The sequence below is a fragment of the Heliconius melpomene genome, chromosome 17, assembly GCF_056956725.1.
Source record: "Heliconius melpomene rosina isolate 202511_hmr_F chromosome 17, ASM5695672v1, whole genome shotgun sequence".
Lineage (NCBI taxonomy): Eukaryota > Metazoa > Arthropoda > Insecta > Lepidoptera > Nymphalidae > Heliconius > Heliconius melpomene.
The window spans coordinates 11,922,803-11,944,454 of record NC_140405.1 but is presented as its reverse complement, the minus strand read 5'-3'; the positions used below and the strand labels follow the sequence as shown (position 1 = coordinate 11,944,454).

At 30.4% G+C, this 21,652-nt stretch overlaps 2 protein-coding genes across 4 annotated transcripts; one reads left to right on the top strand and one right to left on the bottom strand.

The window, feature by feature from the left end:
- Positions 1 to 105: 105 nt before the first annotated feature.
- LOC146530305 (galectin-7-like) lies at positions 106 to 14,786 on the bottom strand. Of its 2 annotated transcripts, none has more exons than XM_085200887.1 (8): positions 14,586 to 14,786; positions 12,827 to 12,915; positions 11,797 to 12,004; positions 9,146 to 9,289; positions 8,550 to 8,622; positions 4,828 to 4,850; positions 3,005 to 3,172; positions 106 to 1,247 (listed from the first exon to the last, which is right to left on the bottom strand). In XM_085200887.1, exons 1-8 carry the CDS (start codon positions 14,610 to 14,612, stop codon positions 1,209 to 1,211), a joined length of 771 nt encoding a protein of 256 aa, XP_085057013.1. In that variant the 5' UTR covers positions 14,613 to 14,786; the 3' UTR covers positions 106 to 1,208. The 2 variants fall into 2 exon arrangements, with proteins under 2 accessions (XP_085057013.1, XP_085057014.1); XM_085200888.1 differs by having other exon boundaries at positions 3,005 to 3,169.
- A 512-nt stretch (positions 14,787 to 15,298) lies between these two features.
- On the top strand, positions 15,299 to 21,212 carry LOC146530304 (dnaJ homolog subfamily B member 14). Of its 2 annotated transcripts, none has more exons than XM_085200879.1 (6): positions 15,299 to 15,817; positions 16,003 to 16,112; positions 16,521 to 16,692; positions 17,682 to 17,881; positions 18,506 to 18,593; positions 19,007 to 21,212. In XM_085200879.1, exons 1-6 carry the CDS (start codon positions 15,481 to 15,483, stop codon positions 19,153 to 19,155), a joined length of 1,056 nt encoding a protein of 351 aa, XP_085057005.1. In that variant the 5' UTR covers positions 15,299 to 15,480; the 3' UTR covers positions 19,156 to 21,212. The 2 variants fall into 2 exon arrangements, with proteins under 2 accessions (XP_085057005.1, XP_085057004.1); XM_085200878.1 differs by having other exon boundaries at positions 17,673 to 17,881.
- The last annotated feature ends 440 nt before the right edge of the window (positions 21,213 to 21,652 follow it).

Genomic DNA, 21,652 nt, shown 5'->3' with positions numbered 1-21,652 from the left:
GTAAGTTTTACTTATATTATATGCTTCCGACGATTTGGCAAGAGAGGTCGTCGAGAGGAATGAATGAAAAAAATCATTTCTCTCCTTTGGCAACAAAACAAAAACGCGTTTATACATTCATTTATTTCTGCATAAATATTTAAAATACAGAATATATAACTTAAAAAACAATTAATTCACTGGATTCACTTATAAAAACTATTAATTTAATACTTTTCTATGGCCTCTTTTGAGAAAATAAAAAAATGTAACAACCAAGTCTTATAATCGATAACTTTCCGCTATAAAAAAAGCTTTTAATAATAACTTATATCAAAAAGATAAGCTGTCATTTATGTAGAATATTCAAAAAAACAATTGAACCAATTTTTCACATTTTTATAAGATAATATAATAGTTACATTTTTAGATTTTTAAAAGGCATTTCAGGCACTATATAGTTTACTTTTGCTTTAATATTTTAAAACATTAATTTATTTTAAAAAATTAAGTATAATAAAATTAATAAAATATTAAAATCTACGAAATAAATTTAGTTAAATAAAAAATAGAGTAATAATAAAAAATATATTTCTTATGTAATTAAAAAATTATTAATAAAAAACATTGCATTTTTCAATCGATTCTTCGAGCGCGATAAAATATATAAATATTAGATATATATACTTTTTTAATTTGTCCCAAAACCGCAATATTTTATGATAGACTATATATTATATCTAAATATTTACTAAATACATCTCAAAAGTCAACGTAAATATATTTTTTTAATTTTGACAACAGATAATAAATCTTTAGCTAGAAATAGATTATAAAAAATCGAATAGACTTAAATTTGATTTTTTAAACACACTTATAAATAAATATTTATTATTTTGTACATAGATATTATATTATATGCAGTAATGTTATAAAATATATTTAATATCCATTTTTTTCTTTAAAAACTCAAAGATCCACTACAATACAGCGAAGATATTAACTGATTAAATAAGTTTAAATTGGTTTAGACATTTTTGAAAATAGATTGTCCACTGCTTAGGCTGAGTGAAAGAAATACTTATATTTTTGTCTCTTTCACTGAACATTTTGTTAGAAATTTCCAAACAACCTAAAGTTTAATAATTATTATCGCCATTTTTTTTTATAATTTCATACATATAATGTAATGTGTACGTTTATATTTTAATTCTAGTTAAGGCATATGCTTATTCCATCCAATCATCAGCGAAGTCAACTATTTCCACCTGTAATGGTAAAATAAAAAAATATTAAATATTTCATTTGTTCGAGTGGGAATCGAACCCACGACCTGTCGCGTTTACAGTCACATGCGTGTGACCCGGAGCCAAGATTGGCCTCAAAAAGACTTATAGATATATAATTAGAATATATATAGCTACATTTTTATAAGTATACCATTTGGCTCAGGAACTGTACTTCCGCTCCCTGAGGCTGTACTCAAAACTTTTACTAAAACTTAACCATATCCTGGCCTAGACCTTTCTCTATACCATAACATATAAAAATATCATGCCAAAACAACACCGTCTATCTGTATATGTTAACAACCGGGAACTAATCCTAAATAACACAATTCCTTGTTGCATTTTGCTCGAGACCAAACTGCTTCTTTCATCCTGCTGTAAGCTCTATACTAACACTGCTAAAGATCGGACCGTCTACGAAGAAATGCCCCACCCTTTCTCAGCTTTCTTCGCTTACAGTATAAATGTGGAATATTTATAATTTTGTCGTAACGCAATAAAGAGCGCACACGCACTCTACGATTAATGAACCAATCAGAAAAAAATAATACCACTATAATGCTTTTGACAAGTAAGATGCTCTACTACAATTTATATTAAATTATATTTACATTTGTTTAATAATTTTATTTAAAATTATATAATTTAATATAAATTATACTTACATTTTTAATATTCATGTTTAATATTAATTATTATTACATAGGAATTCTGTTAAATGTGGTGAATAGTGTGAATAGTGTATTTTTTTACTTTGTAATGTTCTAATAAATGTATTTGAAAGTTGGTTGGTACTTTATTGCACAAAAATCGTTACAATAAAAAAAATACTAAAATCAAAATATTATTTTTTTCTATATACTTAAAGACACAGTATTTTATAAAAACAAATTAAAATTATAATTCTTTTATTATAATACAAAACACAATAAACAAAATTCTCAGATATGCACTCAAAAACAGAACTGACCTAATATTAGTGAAGTTAGAAAAAGTATTGAAACTAGTATATAGAATATCATCAATTTTCAACATTATTACGGCTCTTGTTCTTGTTCTTCATTATTATCCTATGATAAATAATTAGATTTTTCGTCAATATGAACAAACATAAACAAGTGCATCAAGGGGTGAATACGTAGTGCAACTGGTAACCATGTCTCATACTCACAAGATTCACTCGAACGAACATTATAATCATTACAACAAGTAGTATTTTTCAACATGAATATTTAAAAAAATACAATCATGTAAAATAAAAACCATATTACACACGCGAGTTTAGTTTAGTTTATATTTTTTCCCAATCTGTTTAGAAAATGACAGAGACACGCTGACATTTTCTAAACAGATTGGGAAAAAATATAAACCTTTTTGTTTTTATTTAAAATTTACGTAAGTAGAGCAATCTCCGTGACGGCTCGATATTCGTACGATGTTGATTGTACATAATATGTCGTGTGCATCGATTCGGGGCCAACTGATGCTGGTATCAATCTCCCTTCACCCTAGCGTAAGATAGCGGGGCTTTTCCTTGTTGATGGTACGATCCCCTATTAACCCTAAAGTACCAAAATACCAAAAATTCTAAAATCTTTATAGTTATCCTATATTATACTACGGTCGACGAGACGTGGCCACCCTAATTTATTATTTTTCTACCGAGTGTATAACGCACAAAAGTTCAGAAAAGTTAACTCTACGACTCTTCGACCCTACTATAGACAATTCCTTACCGCACTTGGTTCGGGACTATCACTCCGGAATCCTCCAGCCATGGCATAGCCCGCTAAGCCACCAGCGGCAAGAGCCCCTACACCGAGTCCCACTGCCGCGCCCGTACCGAGACCACGACGTTCACTTTGTACCCCTGGAGCATATTGGCTAGTGTAGGCTTGGGGCTGCTAAAACGGAAAAATTATATTTTTAAATTGGGATAGGTAAAGAATACATATTTTTGCTGTACTTTTTTTAATAACTATATTACGATAAGCAAAAGAAATAATGTGTCTTATTAGACCGCGGAAATTTAAATATTCATCGAATAGATAAACATTCTATTTACTGAAACACCTGACAACTGTTTCAGAATATGCCATAATATATTATTTGTGTTATATACATTTTTCGCTTTATTTATGAACAATATAGTAAAAATATATTTCCTTTGTAAACTTTTAAGGTTAGAATTTAAGCAATAAACTTAATCAAAATTCAAATGGGACGCAAATACTTTTTTTTATTTATCATCAAGCATTAGTCATATTATATAGAATCTGTCGACGTTCGTCACGACGGCGTCGACGTTAATGAGGCTTTTCTTTTTTTTCAGCTTTACACTTTATCCCCCATATATATAGCAGGCAAATAGTACGTGTATAGTGACTGAGTTTCCACTTTTGCTAGAATTCATCATTTTGTGTCTAGTACCAAACACCGCGCAAACTGAGTAGTATCGTAATTATATTTACATAAAATCAACTTCACACTGTATCACAGCACAGGGTAGGGTAGACAGAGGGAACCTGGTGTTAAGACACTCCGTTCCCAACTTTCTGCCGAATTCTGGAGGCATTGCGTATGGAGTGGCAGTACTCAACGCCGCGCTTTGCCTCGACACCAGAGCGAAGAAATGGAAAATATAAACGTAAATAAATATTTCACTTCCTCGAGTGGGATCGAACCCACAACCGTCACACCCTTGTGACGCTGCGCCACGACGGCCACCTTACATAAATATAAAAAATATGTAATTTCTAAATCATTTATACTTAAATTCATTTTGTTAATTATGTTATTAACCCAAAATGTTATATATATAGTAAGCTAATTATATTGCGTCATTACAGTGTCTGACTGTAACAGCGATATCAATTTCCAAAGAGGGGAATGATTATACCTAAATCATTTATAGCTCTTTGGTCTGATATGACAAAACACGGCGTTAAATTGCGCCTAAAGATCTGTAAATATTTGGAGCTCTCTAAAGATTTGAAATGCGCAGAACAGAGCTTTACAGAGTTTAATAAAATAAATATAAAATAAGTTAATTAGAACCATTTTTCATCTCAAGGTCATCTGGTTTCTTATCAATTATCGATTTAGAGCGGTTTTGTTTTGTATAAGTTTCTATAGAAACTGTTAACTGTAACTTCAAGGCTAACACTACACTTAAAAACACTACAATGAAATGCTCCTCTTAGTACATAATAATAATTATATTATTTACATTTCTAGTAATTACACATTTTTAAAAAGTTAAAAGAGAGGAAAATTGAGAGCTAAATAGGTTTGCTTTATTTTAAATATACTTATTTTAAGCATTTATTGGAAGAATTAAGCATTTAATCTAAATATTTTTCTATACATAAAAAAATAGAGAGATATATTGTGTACTTTCCGATCGTTGCTAGTTACGTGTCGTGTTTGGTGACGGAATTTAACACCGCATTCTTTTACCAAACCAATGTGAGGAAAATAAAAATAATTTGTGTATATCGAGCTCACACCCCTCGCTTTTACAGTCAAGCACAAGATAGAACATAGAACTTTCACTTACCACGCCTCCTGCAAATCCTCCTCCTGAAAAAAAAAACAAATACTACTTTTATTACATACACAAAATCAGGTATCTTTTTTACATTCACACCGTTTTCTGCGTATAGCAGAGAGAGAGAGTAGGTTCTCTAATGGTATTGCACTTCGTACCCCAGGCAACTCTTAATTTTCGAGACAATGTATGTTTAGTGGCGGAACTCAAATTAAAACAAAATAACTTTGAAAATTTCCAAATAATATTTAAAAAAAAAAACAATATAAATTAATAAAATTTTTCAGCGATTTTTTTCGCAGTGCTTAAACAAAGTAATATACTAAAAAAACATGGATAAAAAATAAAACAACACAAAAAATACAATCAATATTTTTATTAACCACCACAAAGTTTACATAAACATTTGTATTATAGCTTTATCTAAAAAATGCAACAAGATTATAATAAATTTAAGAGGCACATCACTATTATATCAATATATAAAAAAGAAATCATCCAATAAACATCAGCCATATTTTGACGGCGACTATTAATTAAATTCAATTTATTGGTTTATAACGACATAACTTAGTTGTACGTGTTCCCAAATTAATATATTGTGTGAAATGATAAACCACACATTGACAAAATAAAAAAAAGTACAAAAATTGGAAAAAATAAACGAAATAATAAGAAATTATAATAATATTTTGAAATTTGAATTGATAATAATTTATAATAATGAACATTAAACAGTTTTCATTTCTATGATTCAAGAAAGGAAGTCAGGCCATTTTAGTGCAAGCAACTCTAATTAACATTAACAGGACAGATTTATAATTAAAAAGGCATTTTTATTCATTATCATTAAAAAATAGTTTTTTAATATAAATTATTAAACATATATTTTATTTCAATATATATGCATTACAGAGGCTTTTTTATTATTTTAAGTTTTAACTTAAATTTTTGGCTAACAAATTATAAGGTTACGCATATGAACACTACTTAACCAAAAGTTCAATAATTTTTTTGGTATATCTTTTTTATTTTTATTCTTATTCTTAAATCATATTTAATTTAAAAATAACTACAATACTGTGCACAAAAATAATATACACAAATAAAAAATACGCATTACACTTAGATTATAAAATGTAAATAGGTTTTGATTTAAAAAAGAAAAATGCTAAAAATATTTTAGGCTTAATAATAAATAATTTTTCGACGTCGATTCACAATGCACCTGTAAAAAATTATTTCATAAATTCTATGAAGTTATATATTTCAAAAACGATAATTTAGCTCGTTAAATGTAGACACAAAAAAATGTTAGATATTTTGCTTAAAAAATTAAAGCGCTTTAATATATTAATTCATATCGTACAACATTTTATTTTTATAATATTAATTTTAATTTAAACCATTTTAAATTAAAACAGCTTCAAGCTGTGTCCCGCACACGGCAGGATATTTAAAGGGAACCTAGTCAACCTGTGTGTTAAGACACTTCGTTCCTCAAGATTGAGTTTTATAAAAAAAATATAGTTTAGCAAAAAACAATGTGATAATCGTATTTTTATTATTTATTAGGTTATAAATTTTTGTAATAACAAAAATCTTGAAACAAATTAAGTAGACTAAATTTATAGTTTTTTTAAAATAAAGGAAAATGTTACAAAACAAAATTGTACATACGTATAAACCTGTATCAAATACCGCTACGCTTGAGCACTTTAATAGAAGCCTGCGAAAAATAAAAAATATACATTGCTAAAATGAAAAAAGTGTGAAAAATAATTTTTAAAAAAGCAAAGAACAAACATCGAAGACACAGAAGCTTGCTAGTTTTATTACAAGAAAATCAATAAAAAATAAAAAAACAAAAGGTTTAAAAAAATGTAACTGCAAAACCTGTTTTAATTATTCTATGGGAGAATTATTTTTCATATATCACGATACTTTTTTATAATTAATATTAATTTAAAGATATTTCTTAGAATGTAGTATTAATTAATAAAAAAATATACAAGCTTATAAAAATATCTAAGCGTTGTAGTTTAGATATGTTTTTTTTAGCTTAACGCTGTATTCTAGAGGCATTGCGTGTTGAGTGGCGGCACTCATTACCGCAGATATATATCTAAATATATCTATTCTATATACAGGATATAATGTTATATTTCTTTATATTAATGTTAACCCAATTTATAAAAGTCTATGAATAAACAATAAAAACATTTATATACCACCACCATTACAATCAAAAAAAAATATTTAAAATCCAATTTACCAATATAATAGCCCTTCCTTAGCAGTCGGGAAAAATATAACAATAATTATGATAAAACTCACCCATTCATTAAATATTTTCACTAAATTGAACATAAGTTTAAAGAAAAAATATATATTAGAATAAAATTATTAAGCGTGTTAGTTATGTAATTTGAATAATTAACTACAATAGAAAAACACATCCGAAAAAGAGCACAAAAAAATGTAAAAAATCATGCATATCTTCCTTTTCCCGCCAATTATTCGCAGAATTGAATTATAGAATAGCAATTTACAACGAATTTTAACAAAAATGTCAAAAGAGTTGCAATTGCAAAAAAAAACAAATAAATAAATTTGCCAAAGTTGATAGTTTTTTAATTTCATTTATTATGGTTTACAAATTAGGTATGATTCAACGATTTATGATTTAGTGTTATTGTTTTTTAAATATTATTTATTTGATTTTTATAACCATACCACCAATGGATTACCAAAATTTGGAATTTTTAATTTTGTTAATATTGTATTTTTTACTATATGTTTTTGTCATCACAACTAGAACGAAAATACTTTAATAAATTGTTTTGTTGCGGAATTGATCACCACCCTATGCCATTTCTTTGTAGAACGGAAATAAAAATAATTTCATCACGACACGACGGCCTCTAATTGAAATTACATTTTAATGATTTTTAGATTAGAGAAATATTTGGTTAGGCCACTTTCATTCTAGAGATGCAACATATTTATAACACCTATATAGTTAAATTCTACTACAAGTATTAGAGTTACTACATAAGAAAAAAGCAAAGCCTTTTAACCCACTACAAACTACCTACATTAGTTAGGTATTACAAAACTTCAATCCGATTTATACAAAAATGCCAATTTGAAACAGATATCTCTTTCTGTTTCCCTCATATCGCTCATCTAAGGTAATATTTTTTATTGTTAATATTTGTTACTTTTCATTATCTTAGCATATTTCCCTCAGTTTATTGGTATAGAAAAAGAAACTAGTGACAAGTCACTCTGCATTAATTGTCTAAATAAAATATGATGTTTTGAATACAAACAATCCCTCAATACAGACCTTACAGTCGGATAATTTAATAAATTTAATAACAGATTTAATGACAATTTAATTACTTTTTTAAGGACTTTAAATCATGACATTTATATTATTTTGTAATATGGGTTAATGGACACCAAATGTTGTGTAATAATTAATTACATTTATCATTAATAACTAAAAGATTAATTTTATTTTTAAAAAATAGTCTCCTCGAACCTAAAAATATCACACACTAAAAATCATTACACAACCGACCCAATTAGTAAAAAAAACTATTTACAACTAAATATAATATAATCGCAAATTTGTAAATAAACATAAATACTTATAAATTTCTCAACTCACCCAATCAACAGATTGTATATAAATAAAAATACTTATAAATTTCTCAACTCACCCTGAGGTGCCCCATATCCTGGGGCTCCGTAGGACGGTGGTGCCCCATATGCCCCGTAGTTCGGAGGTTCAGACTAACATAGGAAAAAAAATACAATTTAAAAAAAAACTTAAAACTTGATTAAAAAATCAGAAATGGAAAAAAATATTTTTAATTAAAGAGATAAATGCTTATGATAAGTCGTTTTTAAAGTACTACCTATAAAACACTTTGAAAGTGAAGGTTCGTGTTTGTTCTTTTCAATTATACATATACGTCTTGTAAAAAGTCTTGTAAAGTAATTTTAAAAGCCAGTCCTGGCGCAGGGACCGAAGCGCGCGACAGTAAGAGCGAAATATTGTGGGTTCGATGCTCACTCTCTCTTACAAAGCGCACTTCTATATACTTAATAATTGTGTACGTGACTTTTCACTATTTTACTTGCTTTTACATTTAGGTCAGTGTGGGAACATGTCCTTTTATGTATATATATATATATATATATATATATATATATATATATATATAAAATATATATTTATATATATATATATATATATAGACAATACAATTCCAATATAACGTAAAAAAGATTGAGACTTAGGCCTAGAACTCACCATGTACATCTGGCTGGGTGGTGGCTGGGCACCTTCAAAGCCTACAAATTGTATCATAACGTCGCCATCGACAGTGAAATGGGAGATACGCTGGAATGGCACACGGTGGGGGAACTCGCAGAAATGAACGCCGTTTAGCGCCACCTTATAAAAAAGTACAAATAATAACTTAAAAAATGACACTAGTAAAATTTGTTTTATAACGGTCTTGGCTAGCATATCACGTGAATTATATGAAAATATTGTATTGTCGGACTTTTACAAGTGTATAAATGTTCAAGGATATTTGGCAAGAAGCTAAACGTGTGTTTCATAAGCTTTAAAAAATAAAGTAGCTGAATATGAACCTGCTCCTATTATCTTTGATACTTTCCAAGACATCTGACCACTAAAACTACACGTTTTTGTATCACAAAAACAATTCTTAAAAAATAAATAGTTGTCATGCTTACAAAAGTAGGAAAATTAAATGGTGCAATACCATCTGATATAATATTTACCTTTTCCCATGCATCATGTGTTTTTATGAGTAGGTAGAACAAAACAACTTAAGACACTACAGTCTCTACTTTCCAGTCAATTAAAGAGACAATACATGCTTAAAATAGCACAGCTTACCGCTAACTCTTTGTTTTACCAGACCGAAGAAACGAATAAAATTAACTGCCCCTCAAATGGGCATCGAACTAAAAATCATTGCGTTGAAAGTATTTCCCACTTTCACCATAATAGAATAAGTTTCATTACAGTATCGTATAGTTTTTAATATTTATGTATTCATTCGACTTTGTAATTTATACGAATTAACAGATAAGACTATTTCTGGTGCAAGTGTCAATTACACTCATAATTATGTAAACATATATGTACATAGAACATTACTATATTCTCTGGAAAAAGAAACGAGTAATTAACGAATAACTCTATTGTAACCAACGTATACAGATTTTTTTTATTTTTATTAGAAAAATCAATCTAAAGTGTTATCAATGAGTAAGTTTAAAATATTATAAAGTAACTGAATGAGTGAATGACTAAATGTCTTCTTCTTAACCCATATAGACTCGCCGTGCCCAAATGGGTACATCTACAATAATTCCCTTGTTTTTTTTATATTTTTATTTTTATGCAGTTTATGTCTAGAATTGTAAAGATAAGTAGTATATCCTTATGTTGTAGCCGTAAAATCCAATTATTTTTTTTTTACAATCGTTCGTTTCGTGCCTTTTGTAAAGCTGTTTCACGAAATCTGTGAAGGCAAAATGTAAGTATATTTATTTTTAAATTTTTCTTCTAAATACATTTGTTTTGGTACAAAACATACTTAAGTACTTAGTATTCTATGTAATATAATTACATTTGATTAGAAAAGAAGAGTCGTAATAGGACAAATTCAACTTTTACGATGCTGTCCCCAATTGGGGCACATCAGAGGTCAATTTTTATGTTTTTATATGCATGTCCATCCAAAGTTCATAATGACTCTTAGGATATTTAGCGGTCGCAATGAATATAAGGGTCTTCAAGAAGCAATCGCAGTTGTAATTATTGAAGAAAAAGTCTTCGGAGAGGTATATTTAGTTACGCTGCCTCTAAAACCAGGTGTGGTAATCGACGAAGAAGAAGATGTAGATATACAAAGCACTGCTAATCTGCCTGCTTACTAATAGAAACATTTATCAACCTTTTGCTAAGAGACGTAGAGGAACCGTAACAAGATTACGGTTACGGTAAGCAACCCCGTTGGTGTAAAAGTGATCCAACTACGACTAATATACAAGGTCGTCTTGAGAAATTTAAGAATTGTTAAAAGATGAAACTCAGCAGCAAAGGATATGAAAAGAAAAACCGAGCCGATTATGATTACTGCTTTTACCAAGTTAACTAAATTTTATTACTGCGAAGGTTTTACAGTGTGGTATGAGAGGGGTTGATCAGGCTGATCAATCTTTTTACCTATATAGCAATGCTGTACGTGGCAAAAAATGGTGGTGGGTTTTATCCACACATACATAGGATCTTGCTGTTGCAAATTCGTGGCACCTGCACTTGCTAACTAATATAAACAGGATAGATTAGCTTGATTTTTTCGTTACATCGCTCGTCACGATTTAAGAGACGAAAACATCAACGTATTTATGCGACCAGCAGCTTCTACAGTACCAAGTCTGCAGCACTACGGGGTAGACCATTACTCCCAAAAATTTTGCTAGCAACTGAGACGTGCAATGTGTCATAAAAAAAAACGCGTTGATAGTGTAAAAAGTGTTATAAAACATTTCGTGTCGCAAAAATAGTTTCGAAAATTTTGATACTATATGTGCCCATTGACCCCATTTAAGGACGGCATTTTTTTTATATTTAAATAAAAAAATAATAATTTTTTTTTTACGTTTTTTATTTTCTTACATCGATATCTATCAATTATTTCCGAAAAAACCTTTGATTTACTGCTAGTTTGGCTATGGGTCTAAATGGGTTAATACGTCATTGTCGTCGTCAAGTAATTACGAACACGAATAATCGTATGAATTTGTGTGAAATTCCTTCCACAGTGACCGCAGATTTAAATATTTGCTATGAATTTCAGCCTGATACGCTAACTTGACATAAATGATCTTGCCAGAGATGGAACCCGAAAATTAGCTTACCTTAATCGCCTGATGCTCACAAAGGACAAGGGCCTCAAACGACTCGCCCCGAACCAGGGGCATCCCCCCGCTGGTCTCTTCGACCCCCCAGTTCATCGTCGTGAGATGGTTACGAACTACACACATCTCTATGAAACGGAAGTTAAGATGGAGGGCGATGTCGTCCCGGGGGTCAGTGTTGGGACCGCATTGAAGGTTAATCGCGAACCTAGAGTGTAATGACGGATTTTACTAAAGTAGAGGGAACCTAGTGCCAGAACACTTTATTCATATATACCCATCGCTCAATTTTGGGACTTGCGTATCGAGTAGCAAAACTTAGCGCTTTGTTTTTTCACCAGAGTGAGGAAATGAAAATAATTCATTTCACTGATTTGGAATCGAACCCATAACCGTCGCGTTTCAAGTCGCACTGACAGACGGTGTCACACACTCACAATCGGTATTTACTTCACATTAATTATTATAAGAATAGAGACCGTTGTAGTGCAGGGGCACAAACGTGCTACGGCAAAAGTAACGGTTGTGAAATCTATTCCAACTCGAGGGAATTAAGTATTTCATATTTTCATTCCCTCGCTACGGCAACGAGGCAAAGCGTGGCGATGAGTTACGCCACCCAACACACAATGCCTCACGAAAAGTGGGGGACCAAAGTGTCTTAATAGAGTTGTGTAACTAAAAAAAGTAGGGTAACAAGGACGTAATGCTATGTTATAATTTTTTTCACATTTCCAACTTATTTTTCAGACAGACATAGCTTTCTGGACAGAAATCATTACGCAAAGTGCAAGTCTTAATAAATCCGGAAAACCCCTGTGTTAAAAATATAGGTAAAATACAATTTTATCTACGTAGATCAGGTAAATGAGCAATTATCAAATTACTTTGAAAAAAATAATCCCACAGTTTCTTGCTTCAGTTTTCCCCAGATTCAAGGCATAAACATAAGCTCTGTAGTAGATTCAATTATATAACTGTAACATTATCTATGATCATGTATTACTATTAAAACTAATATTGTGCATACCTTTGGGCACCTGGTGGCACGCTGCCTTGAAATCTGATCATGCGTCCAGGGAACAGACCCCCTGGTATAGGATGCACACATGGTATCGCCTAAAAAGGAAAAACAAGAAAAAATGAGACAGTGCGTGTTGAGTGATGTAACTCAACGCCGCTTTGTCTTATTGATAAAATAAAAATAATTCATTCTTTGTATTGGGAATCGGACCCACAACCGTCGCGTATACACAGTCAATTTGACGCCGGCCTTTTTACTAATATATGTAAGTACATAATATATTTATATTTATGTAAGCTTTTGAAAGCGCCCATATCGACGAACGAACTGCTGATTCGAATTAAAAAATTACTTTGTGTTCAATAGTCTATAGTGTAGTTTTATCGAGGAAGACTATAGGCTATATAACATGACGATATAACCCACTATACCCGCGGTCAGCCACCTCCCGCACTTAGAATTCACGAGTTATTATTTCCCTTGGACTACGGAATTCGCGTGTAATACAGAAAGAAAAAACCAAGAGGAAAATTGTTTTGGAATTCCATGAAGATTTTTGTTATGTATAAAAACCTGAATTATGAATAACTGTATTGTTAAGTAGCGACCCACCGGCGGCTTCGCCCGCTTAATCTAGACAATTAGTGATCAATTACTTTCGTGCTCTAATGAAATTATTGATTCTATACATTGAAAACTAAAGTTTGAGCCAATTCAATATAAAACAGTTGTTACTTTACAACAATTTAGTAGAACTACATATTTTATATTGATATAACCTGGGGCCTGAATTAATCTTGGTGGATTACTAAATTGTCGCTATGAAAACATCTACTCAGCAGTTTTCCAAGGACATTACTCACATATAAGTTTATAAACCTTACCTAAAATGACTCATTCTTTGTATTTCTTTTTGATAATCATTCTGAGTAAACATGATTTATGAGATTTCAAAATATAGGCCAGATAATGAAGTATGTAGGAAGTTATATCTAATAGTAAACTTCACACTATATCCCTTGCATATCAGGGTAGGCAGAGGGAACCTGGAAAACTAATATGATACTCTGTTCCTGTTTTCAGTGCCGCAGCACTTTATACTGACTGTAAACACAACGATTGTGGGTTTGATCCCTATTTATAATAAATTCTATTATAATTTCTTTGCTTTGACAAAACTAGGAATTGCACAAAATAAGGAACTGCTATGTAGGTGGGTGTGAAGACGTTTCTTTTTGTTCATTTTTTAAATTTGACACTTAGAAAATGCAATCTCCTTAGTAACTAAGTATTTTATACACAAAAGAATAGTAATTCAAGCAATAAAATAAATCTTAATGGCCATATTTTTTACATTTTAGCATTGGAATTGCTAACAAATATTTCGAAGCTAAATAAAGATTACAATATCTCTATTTACTTAACACTAATTAGTTTTAAATGGATATAATACTAACAACTGTTATCAAATGGAATTTTAAAGAGGAAAAATTAGAAAAAAAAGGATTTAACGTGATTAATATGTCACTTAGAAGAGAGAAACCTTGAAAACTGAAAACTTTAATAACAATGTTGTAAAAAGAGTTGACGCCAACCCTTCTAGCAATTATTTACACAAGGCGATAATTCGTTCATATTGATTGAATACACGACATTAGTAGACTGCTGTTATCAAAGCAACGCCCTTTGCTATGTAAAAGACGTAATAAAAACAATATTACCTATAATACATACGTTTAAGCACTAAAATATAGTTTTTACTTACCGGACTGTATATTGGCGGCGTCGCCATTTCTGTTTTAAATATTTATTTATTATGTTCACAAGATAACTAAACTTGATAGTTACGTAAGAATTAAATAAATATTGCGCTTAAATTCTAAGGATACGCCTAAGCAAGTAAAATACAAATTACAATTGATTCTAGTACAAGAATGCGTCATACGTCATATGACGGCATTGAAAAAACATTAACAGTGTTGCTGGTAAAGAAAATTATAATCGACTTTACATTTGAATCAAAACATATTATTTAAACAATTTTTCGTATTGAAGTTTCTGTCGAAAATTTTAAAAAGACAATAGCAGCATACATGGCTTCACGCTTTATCCCTAGCGGGGTAGTCAGAGAGAACGGGGCGCCAAATGGTACGGTCTCTACTGGTAAAAATTGAATTAGAAATTCAATTTTTTAATGGTTTTCTCTTAAAATATATTTTTGTAAACAAATAATAATTAAACTAGTCTAGACTACTTGTTTATTATTTAGTTAAGTATTTTATACAATATTCATCTTCTTGAAATAATATACTGTTAATGAGTAAATATTGGTTTGCAAAGTTTGCAATTCTTTATTGTTGTAATATTTAATTAGGATAGACATTTATTAATAGCAAAAATAAATATGTAAGAAAATCTTACAAAAAGATGATAAAAACAAGAATCCAAAAAAATATATATATTAAATAGCAACACAGTTATTTTTCTTTATTGACGCAGTGTATTTCTATTACATTACATTAGAATTAGAAATAATGATTGATCAAATGTAATAATTAATTTAACGCTAATCTAATTTACTTATTACCCAGACAGTTGTGAAATAATCCATCTTTACGTTTAAATAAAATAGTGACGAAAGTACTAGTAATAATTGGAAAATGACCATCGAAGGCAACAAGGACGATGCAGAAAGGTGTATAGAAATTGCGCAAAATGCATTTTCAGCTGGAAATATTGAGAAAGCTGAGCGATTCTTGCAAAAAGCCGAACGTTTGTATCCTTCTGCTCGAGCTAAAGAGCTTCTGATTAGAGTTAGGGCTGCTGGAACGTCTGGTGGTACTCCTAAACGCACTCCACCTAGTAGTCCAGGACCTGAAGAAGTACGTAGAAGGAAGACCCCTACTCATACGACTCCACAACGAGAATATACTAATGAACAGCTTGATGCTGTACGCAGGGTCAATACTAAATGCAAGGATTACTATGAAATATTAGGTCAGTGATATATGCTTAAATATATTCCTTGATTTGCTAACAAAGTTATATTTGTAATGAATTGGGTCCATTTGGGAAATGAATTGTGTGCATTTACCTGATTGTTGTTCAGGTTCTCAAGAAATGTGGAGAACAGTGTTTTGACACTAAGATTGAAAGTGAACAAAATATTTTTTTATTTTCAGGAGTGACCAAAGAAGCTACGGACTCAGATATAAAGAAGTCCTATAAGAAACTTGCGCTTCAGCTCCACCCTGATAAGAATCAAGCTCCAGGAGCCGCTGAAGCCTTTAAGGTATAATATTTTTTAGCTTCATCCTATATCGTACAGGGAACCTAGTGTTACCTATACCTATCCTGCTATATGCGAAATGAGATGTGTTTTCTTATATGTATATTTTTCAATTATTATCTATTTTGTTTTCTTATGCTAAACACAACGTCGCTTGTTTTATTTATTTATATATATTTTTTTCTATATTATAGCCAATTTGTATAAAAAGTCTCCATAAATTGCAGCCTGGGTTATTTTGATGTATTAAATATATTACTGCAAAGTTTCTTTGAAATTCATTCAGTAGTTCTAGTGTAAGAGTGGAACAAACATCCATCCTCAAAAACTTTCACATTTATAATATTAAATTAAATAAACTAAATTATTAAATTAAATAAGTAGTATAATATATGTAAACTTATATTAAAGGCAATAGGCAACGCAGCGGCCATACTAACCGACCCTGAGAAGCGTAAGCAATATGATCTACGCGGGGATGAACCGGCACCCACAACACACACACATCATCAGTACTATGCGCGTGGTTTTGAATCTGATCTCACCGCTGAGGAACTGTTTAATATGTTCTTCGGAGGTACTGGTGAGTGAAAATAGTTTTTTTTTTTACTTTAATTTTTGCTATTCGAATAATAATTTACTATCAAATGAGTATGTAGGAATTTAGGTTAACGTCTCAGAGTGAGTGAACAATAGTGGGGAACGGAAGTGTCTAAATGGAAAGGGGGTGTCTAGGGATGCAGCTTAAACTAGTATTAATTACGGTTGTATTAATGACGCATTCAAATAAAATAATTAAAATAAAAAAGATATGTAATGAGTAGACACTTTACTTGGTAGCTTGATGTTAATGATATACAGGAAGGAAGACCGAATTACAAGAAGTGGGTCAATTTTCATTTCCCCTCTCAGAATGCAGCATTGAGTTCTACCACTCAACACGCAATGTTTCGCAAATCATCGGTGTGGGATCATTCAACGCTAGGTTCCTTGTATAGGTCCTATGTTTGTTTTTTATTTTTAATTTTACCTTCTAAATCGAAACGATTATAGTATAGTAATATAGCCTTATTGTCACGTGCCAAACGCCGATAATTAGAGAACTGAACTGAATATAGTCTTTAAAACGCCCTTGATAAATGGGCTGTACAACTCGAAAAGACTTTCGATTCGAGCAATAGTTCCTGAGGATAGCTTGTTCAAACTAATCAAACTCTTCCGCTTTATAATCTATACTTATAATAAAATCGTAAGAAGGACGGTGTCTTAGAAGATACTTGTACTTAGAAGATATTTTTTAAAAAAATGTTATTGTTAAACTTTATTAACCTAATAGAACCTAAAACAATGATTTTTAAAATTTTTGTCTGTTTGTCTGTACGTTTGTTATCGCTAATCTCAGCCTTAGCACACACACGTCTAGTTAGTTCGACAAATTTGCAAATTGCCGTAACCGTTATTTTATACAACTGTTTACTGAATTGACTGAATAAATATACACAAATGAAGCTAACATTACTCACTTATAAGATGTGCTTTTAAGAAATCTATGTTACGTTTTAGCATTTCCAGGAGCAGGTCCAACGGTATACACCCGCCGACGAGCCCGTGAGCCCGAGACCAGGGACAGTCACGCGGGCTTAGTCCAACTTCTACCTGTATTAGTCCTGGTGCTCTTGTCTATGATGTCTGGATTCTTCATCAGTGAACCGATCTACAGTTTGAGCCCAACCCCGAAATATCCCGTGCCAAGGGAGACTATGAATTTGAAGGTATTTATGTATAAAGATTTGAATCTGAAACTCAGAAGTCTAAAATCTAAATATTTCTATATTTGTTACTAAACTACTAGTAGAATTATTATTAATTCTACTGGTGGCTTAGTAATTAAACTAATTCATTCAAAATTTTCTCAAATTGAATTGTATAGATTTTTATATGTAGTAGAATTTGAATCTAGGACTTTTGAAATTACATTTTTCATTTAGCTTTTTCTGTTTTAGTTACTAACGTTATTATAGGATTGTGTTATTTTTTTATTTTTTATTATATTAGTAGTCTTATCCATAGTATCTGAATCAAATGTCATGCGTGTACTTGATGCATATACCTTAACAGGCCAGATAATAATGAATCTCTATAATTAAAAGCCGGATAATTGACTCTCCATTCTTAATGTTTTTGCAGAGTTGTAATATTTTCTTAATTTGTTGCTTAATGATAACTGTGCAATGCTAGACGTAATACTGCTACACTAATTTCTTGTATACATTTTTTTTAAATATAATGATTAATTAATATTCTTATATTAATCATTATATTTAAAAAAAATGATTAATATTCTTATATTAATTAATAATAATTATTAATATTCATCTTCATTTATTTAATTTTAGGTACCGTATTATGTGAAGGAGAACTTCCACACTGACTATCAAGGCTCCTTGCGTAGACTGGAAATGGCCATTGAAGAAGAATTTATAGGTGAATTTTGTTTCTTTTATGTTTTTACTGTCATCTCTCTACTTTAAACATAGGGAAGCTATCTTTTACTCATATTATATTTTGTCTCATTGGAAAGGACATATGAAAATAATTTTAATATAATCAATAACTGTGATTGAGGATTGAACCCGGAATCATCGATTGCCATGCCGTTGTGGCGTAGCAGCACAGTGTCTGACAAACGCGACGCTTGTGAGTTCGATTTCCACTCAGAGAAATTTATTATTCTCTGGTAACAAGGTAAAGCGCGGCGTTGAGATAAATCAGTTGACACGTAATGACTTAAAAATGCTTCGATTCGATTCAATTTCGATTAGCTTCTCTCTGCCTCGCAGCGGGGTCGCTGTATACGGGATAGGGATCTTTTATTATTATATTTTCTCTCACCGCAGTTGGTCTCCGTCACGCGTGTCAAAGGGAAAGAAACTACAGAGACAGTGTCGCGTGGAAGGCGAGAAACTTCGGAGAGTCGCGTCACCACGCCGACGCGCAGCGCATGAGGATGCCGTCGTGCGAAAAGTTGCAGCAGTTCCAGCGATAATTTGTATGGAAATACCATTTAAATTATGTATGATAAGTTTTGAACGAAAGTGGCGTAAGTAAAATTTTGGAAATTATGGCCGTAGAATTTATTTTTAGTCTACGTTTTTGATTATTTTTGAGTGAGGTCACTTTTGTTCTAATAGTTTCTTATTAAAGTGTAAGCAAGTTTTTTGGCATTTATGAGTATTGGTTTTATTTGTTTTTATTTTTGAGATAAACCACTTTTGTTCTAAAGATGTGACACACATACATACAAATAATAGATTCATGTATAATAAATAATTTATTTTAAACTTCGGTGAGTCTCGTCACCACGACGACGGGCGGCGTACGGATTATCCTCCTGCGAGTAGTTGCAGCAGTTAATTTGTATAGGAAATGTTGTTTAAATAATATATGTTATATAAATTATTCTTACGAGGAAAGTTGAAACGTAAGAAGGGTAAGTTGAGAATTGATAATAGTTTTTTTTTGGAATTTCTCAACATTTTTATGGGCTCAAGGAATAACTTATCATCACCCATTATATATATAAATATGTAATTTGGTTTGAAAGTGGCTTAAATTATATTATTTGAAAATTTGTTCTTTTTTAAGTTAGGTCAATTTGGATTAAAGTGTGTGATTTATGATGTATATGTATGCCTACATATAGACGTACATTGTCCATATAAACTTGTAAATTAACTACAGTTTGCAATGATAATTTGCGTGAAAAAATTGTCATAAGTATAAATAACATAATATACCCGATAGATTAAAATAAGAAAAATCTATCCTTTAAATGTTATTTTAAAACATTTACGATATAATGAATATATATAATGATAAAGAATAATGTTTAAATACTTTTGTCTCGTGGAAATATGGTAAAAATATGTTCAAATGTATCTATCTGAAAAAAAAAACTAAATAAACATCTATTAAAAAAATATTAAATTCTGTTAAATGTTTTTTTATTAAATAAAAAATCTATGAATCTGCATTATGAATTATAAACATAACAAAAAGTCCCGACTGCATAATTAACTAACTAAACGTATCTAGGACATTCACTCGCGCCATCAAGACAAGTCTAACGACGTATCATTTATTGAAATCAGTTTATGACATATCATTAAATGACATACATACATAGCTAAAAATATAAACCTACTTTTCTTCGCCGCAGTCGTGTGTAAAATGGCATTTATTTTGTTTTATTTGTTTTTGCTATACAATATAATCGTATTGCAAGAATAAGCAAACATGCAAGAACCTACATAACATTTTAAAATGTGCAACAATCACGACAATAGTATAAAGTATATGTTACAAGAATTACAACATTTAAATCTTTTAAATAACAACAATATAAATAGTTACACGTTATAATAGTCTTTATTCTTAATTATGCACTTTCTTATTTAAAAGATGTGTTGACGTGAATAATATATATATCCTCTACATGTACAATAAAATTATACCACTGGATAGGTAAAGAATCATAGAATTCATTACCATAAAGGAGAACGCATCGTGCGCGATGGAGCGGCGCCATTTTAAGATTATTTTGCAATTTACTGGGTTGATACGCTTAACTTTTGACTCGGGGAAGCTACGACGTTAGTTCTTTAGACATAGCCACACCCATTTTCTTTTAAAATATAAGCAACGATATAATAAATTATAGCGTTTTCACGTCCGTTGCGTTGTTTACATATAATTATCACATATTTGTTTCTTCTTTTATTTACTTTCTTTCAAAAGTAATCGATGTTTTAAGCAATGTTTTTCTATATTTAGCGATCGAGGGTTAAATGATACTAAATATATAATTTATGTTTAATATATCCTTATAATTATATTTAATTTTTATTATTTAAAGATTTATAAGTATTAAATTGGTTTCAGTCGAATGGTGTTAATGGGTATGGATTTTTATTTTAAGTTGGACTGTTGAATCGTATCAAAATCGATTTTATTGTTTTTTTGTTCTAAATCATGGACTGTATCGGTTTTTATTAAATATATTAATTTTTGTCAAAAGTAAATATAGAATTTTGTTGTTAATAATTGTTGTTTTACTTTATATTCTTTGATAAATATTCTGCATAAACGAGATGATATTTATGTTATCAAAATTTTATTCTTTTTTTATTTATTTGAAAAAGAAACTACGTCACGTACTAAGTCACATATAGTACGGTTGACGAGTTGTGACCGCCCGACCTGAAGATGGCTGCGCAGATTTGATTTTATATATTTTTTTCTAAATTATGATTACTTTCCGAGTGTGATTCAGATGCCTAACTTTAGGGTGGCCACGACTCATCTACTAAACAAAAATAAAAATAAAAGACTAAATTAACAAGAATAATAAATATATAACAAAATGTTATGTTACAATTTATATAATGTTGGTAATATATTGAGGTCACCACCTCTACTATTCGGGAAAGAGATTTTTTAACATTCCTTTAATATCTTTTTTTTTTATTCTAATTTTTTTGTTT